Source organism: Fibroporia radiculosa (genome assembly GCF_000313525.1).
Source record: "Fibroporia radiculosa TFFH 294 genomic supercontigs, scaffold6105, whole genome shotgun sequence".
NCBI lineage: Eukaryota > Fungi > Basidiomycota > Agaricomycetes > Polyporales > Fibroporiaceae > Fibroporia > Fibroporia radiculosa.
In genome coordinates, this window is record NW_012133762.1 from 1 (window position 1) to 3852 (window position 3852).

A 3852-nucleotide genomic window follows, 5' to 3' on the forward strand; every position below is an offset into this window, starting at 1 on the left:
CGGCGGCGGGGGAGGAGGGGGAGGGAGACCCCAGCCCAGGGTGAGAGGCAGGGAGTGTGAGAAGGGGCAAGACGGGGGTGGACCCTCGAATGCGGGCGAGGCAAGGATGGGCCGGGGGACTGGAGTGGATCGGGGAGGCAAGTGCCGGGATGCTTGTGCCATATTGGATGGGAGGAAACCTTATTGGCGTGCCCCCGGAGACTGCTGCGAGCCAGGGTAGGCGGGCGGCGGCCAGCAGCGTCGCGGGGTGGATCTGGGATCTGCCTGTTTACGTCTGCCCGGTGCCAGACGCTAAGTCCACCGCTGTCCCCCTCTCGTATATCTAGTCCGCCCGCCTCGACGCGTCCTCTCCCCGTCCTCCCCTCCGCTTCTCCGCAATGGCCGACCTCTATCCACAGACGTACTCCAACCGCCAGCCCTATCACCGCCAGGACCCCCCGCCCCAGCAGTCCTACTCCCTCTCCAACACCGCCTCCCTCGTATACCCGCCTCCCCTCCTCTCCTCCGTCCCCCAGCCTCTCCACGACGACGACCCGCCCTCGCCCCGCGATGCACATTCCCAGTCTCCATCCCGCGACTCCCAGTCCCCCAAGCGCGACACTCCCCCCGCCCAAAAGTCTGACCCCGCCGGCCCCCAGACCGCAAAGCCCCAGGCGACCTTCTTGACAAAGCTCTACGCGTACGTCTGCCTCCTCCCTCTCCCTCTCCCCCTCCCCCCTTGACGCGTCCAAACAGCCTCCTCGAACGCCCAGAAAATCACCACATGATCCGCTGGGATCCCGCCGGCGAGCATATCATTGTCGAGCGCCCTGAGCAGCTCGCCCTTCATGTTCTCCCCAGCGTCTACCGCCAGTCCCGCTTTGCCAGCTTCTCTCGCCAACTGAACGTATGTCCTCCCCACGCGTCTCTCTCCTCTCTCCCTTTCCCTCACCCCTCTCCCCCTCCTAGATCTATGGCTTCATGCGCAAGGTCAATCTTCGAAACGTCGACCCGGCCATCGACGATCCCGATGCTAGCACTTGGTGTACGTCGCCTGTCCCCCCCCTCCCCCCCTCTCATCTCTCGCTCACTCCTCATCTTAGCTCATCCCACCCTCAACCGTCACTCGCCCGCCGAGATCGTCGCAAACTTCAAGCGGCGCGTGCCGCCCCGCCTCCCAAAACCTCGCAAGCGCGACGACACAAGCGTCCTGCCGCCTCCCCGCTCTGCAGTAGGCGTCAGCCCTCTTCCGCTGTCTAGTCCAGACCCTCTGGGCCAAAACAAGGGTGCTCGTGCGCGCGGTTTCTCTGCTCCTGGCTCGTTCACTCCGCTTAACCAGCCTGGTGCAGCTGGTTGGAACACAAGCTATCCCCGCAGTACCCTCCCTCCCCTCACCGTCCCGTCCGACCCCGTCTCTTCCCATGGCACAATGTACTCGCACTCGGCCCATCCCCTCAACCCCATCACCCCAACCGAGGAAACGCCGTCTTCTGCCTCTTTCAGCCCCCTCACCTACACCAACCCTGCACGCGACACCATGATGCTGCCGTCCCCCTCATCCCAGTATCCGTACGCCGAGCAGACCAGCAGCTGGCAATTCTCCCCGACCAGCACCGCCTCGTCCCACTCGTCCGGAAGCCTCTCTAGCTTGCTGAACCCCAGCAGCAGCGTCAATGGAGGTTATTCTAACGCCTCCCGTCCGACCCCTCCAACGATCAACACGTACTCCTACTCTGGTGTCCCCATGGCCAGGAGCCACCACAGCGCTGCACCTCTCTCGCCGGAAAGCCGCCCGACCTCGGGCTATTCCGTGTCGTCGATGGCATCTCTGCCCCCCTACGATGATTCGCAGCATTATTCCCACCACGACTACTCGCGGCCCAACTCCAGCCACCAGTCTTCTGTAGTGCGTCCGCTGACACCGTCCTCGTCGCGCCCACCATCTTCTAGGTCGTCCTACAACACGGGCTCTCTGAGCATCCGACGGGCGCGCCGCCACAGCCAGGCGATGCCATACCCGTCTCCGTACGCGGAGCATCCGCCCCAGTCGGCAGGCTCGGAGCGACCCTCGAGCTCCCCGCATCCGTCGGACGAGCACAACGGAATCCCCCGAGTGCGAAGCATGATGCAATTGCCTTCGGTAGACGGGTATGGCTTCAATCCCGCTCAGGCGGACTTTGCGTACGCGGCGGTGGACGAAAGCCACGGTGCACATGCCATGTACGGTGCGAATGGCATCGCCGGGCGCAGCCTGCGGCCATCGACGTCCGCGTCCTCTCTGTCGACGAGCAGCTCTGCGGCTAACACGCCTGGTGGGGATGGGTACGGGGCGGGGGCGGGAGAGGCAGATATCAGCCGATGTGAGTGAGTCCGCTTCACAATGTGTGTGTGCCCGGCCGCCGCCGATAGCTGCCGACTGTGTGCGCCGGCCCGACGGGGTACCGGTGTGTGCGGGGGGGGAAGCGGCGCTGGCTGGCCTGTAGGAGTAGCTCGCTGACGATTGTGCTTTTTTGTGGTTGTGTGCGCATCAGTCTCACCCGACTTCGGCTTCGTGCAGATGAACGAACACCTCCCGCAATACGCTAAGCCGGACCTCTAGAGCCCGCGCACCGAGGACAGGAGCGGACCAAAACAATGAACAGTCGCTACGCGGAAACCAGACGTCCACGTCTGGTGGATCGCTGTGTGCGTATGCTTGGACACTTTCCTTTCTGTCGACTCGTTTGTCTCTCGTTGGTTTCCGCTCGTCGATATTGTTTCCTTCCATCGTACGTCGGTGTCGTGATACACGACTGTCGTTGCCCCCTCGTTCCTTTGCCGCATTCCCATGTCCATCATACCCATCTTTCCATCACTGAGCCGGGACGGAATTTTCCTGCCTTCTCCCAACTGTCGCCTGTTACCATTGCCGTGTGTTGTCCGTCCGTATCATCTCCGCCAGTTGCCGCTCTGTCGCTGTTCTCATGTGTCTACTTTCGTTGCTTTCTCATGTCCATTTCGTCGGTTGTCCGTGTTCTGTATACTGCACATTTCTCCGTTTCGCGTCGCATGTACCTTTTCCCTATACCAAGATGCGCAATGATATCCCAAGTTGTCGTTCTGTTGTTCGCTGATGGTCTGCGAGCGTGATGTTCTGTGCTGTTCTGCTCTGCTCCAGGCATCAGATAGGGCTGATTCCGATGGTATCCCGTTCTATTCAGCCAGCTTGCCTTTTCCGAGAGCGTGCGTCGTCCACCAGACTCAGGACCAGCCCCGGGGGCTGGGTGGTGGTGTCTGGTGTGAGGTCGTGTGCTCGATAAGGAAGGCACTTCCAGAAATAGCGCGTGCGCACGGGGCTGAGTCACCCAGGCGCGATTTGATTCAGAGGCGGCGGCGATTTCGATGTGCGCTCGAGCGTGATCGCGTCGAGCAAATGCGTCCACAGCTCGCGGCCACACCCTTTCTCGACTTTTTCGCCCGCAACGTCCACGGCCACTGCTTTTTTCTCTTCTAAACCACCGTCTTTGGCGACACTCCAGTGCGTGCGGACATCAACGCCTATTCGACCATGGACGACGACGACGACAGGCTCAAACGACTCATCAACCAATGCAAGGCAGGCGGTCCGTCGTCTCTTTTCTGCGCGCGTGCTGGCCATCGCTGCTTACCCCCGTCTGCTGTGGCAGATATCGATGCGAGGGTGGACGCTATCACAAAGCTGCAGGCCGCGTTCGAGAGCGGAGCCGAGGTACGTCCCCGCCGCCATCCACGGCGACCGACCGACCAGCTCACTCTCCTACTCGCGCCCTGCCCGCGCCCGCTGCCGCCGCGCGCAGATCACCGACCCCGACGCGCTCCTCGCCGCACTCAAGACGTGCCTCCGCACGCCCAACC

The 3852-nt window shown here is 62.5% G+C and overlaps 2 protein-coding genes across 2 annotated transcripts; one reads left to right on the forward strand and one right to left on the reverse strand.

The window, feature by feature from the left end:
* Positions 1–377: 377 nt before the first annotated feature.
* On the forward strand, positions 378–2578 carry FIBRA_09002 (uncharacterized protein; the record flags this gene model as incomplete). Its single annotated transcript, XM_012330605.1, has 5 exons — positions 378–679; positions 736–886; positions 949–1024; positions 1083–2339; positions 2511–2578. 5 exons carry the CDS (start codon positions 378–380, stop codon positions 2576–2578), a joined length of 1854 nt encoding a protein of 617 aa, XP_012185995.1.
* A 641-nt stretch (positions 2579–3219) lies between these two features.
* FIBRA_09003 (uncharacterized protein) lies at positions 3220–3616 on the reverse strand (the record flags this gene model as incomplete). Its single annotated transcript, XM_012330606.1, has 2 exons — positions 3220–3286; positions 3324–3616. The coding sequence occupies 2 exons, from the start codon at positions 3614–3616 to the stop codon at positions 3220–3222; spliced, it is 360 nt and encodes a 119-aa protein (XP_012185996.1).
* Positions 3617–3852: the final 236 nt, after the last annotated feature.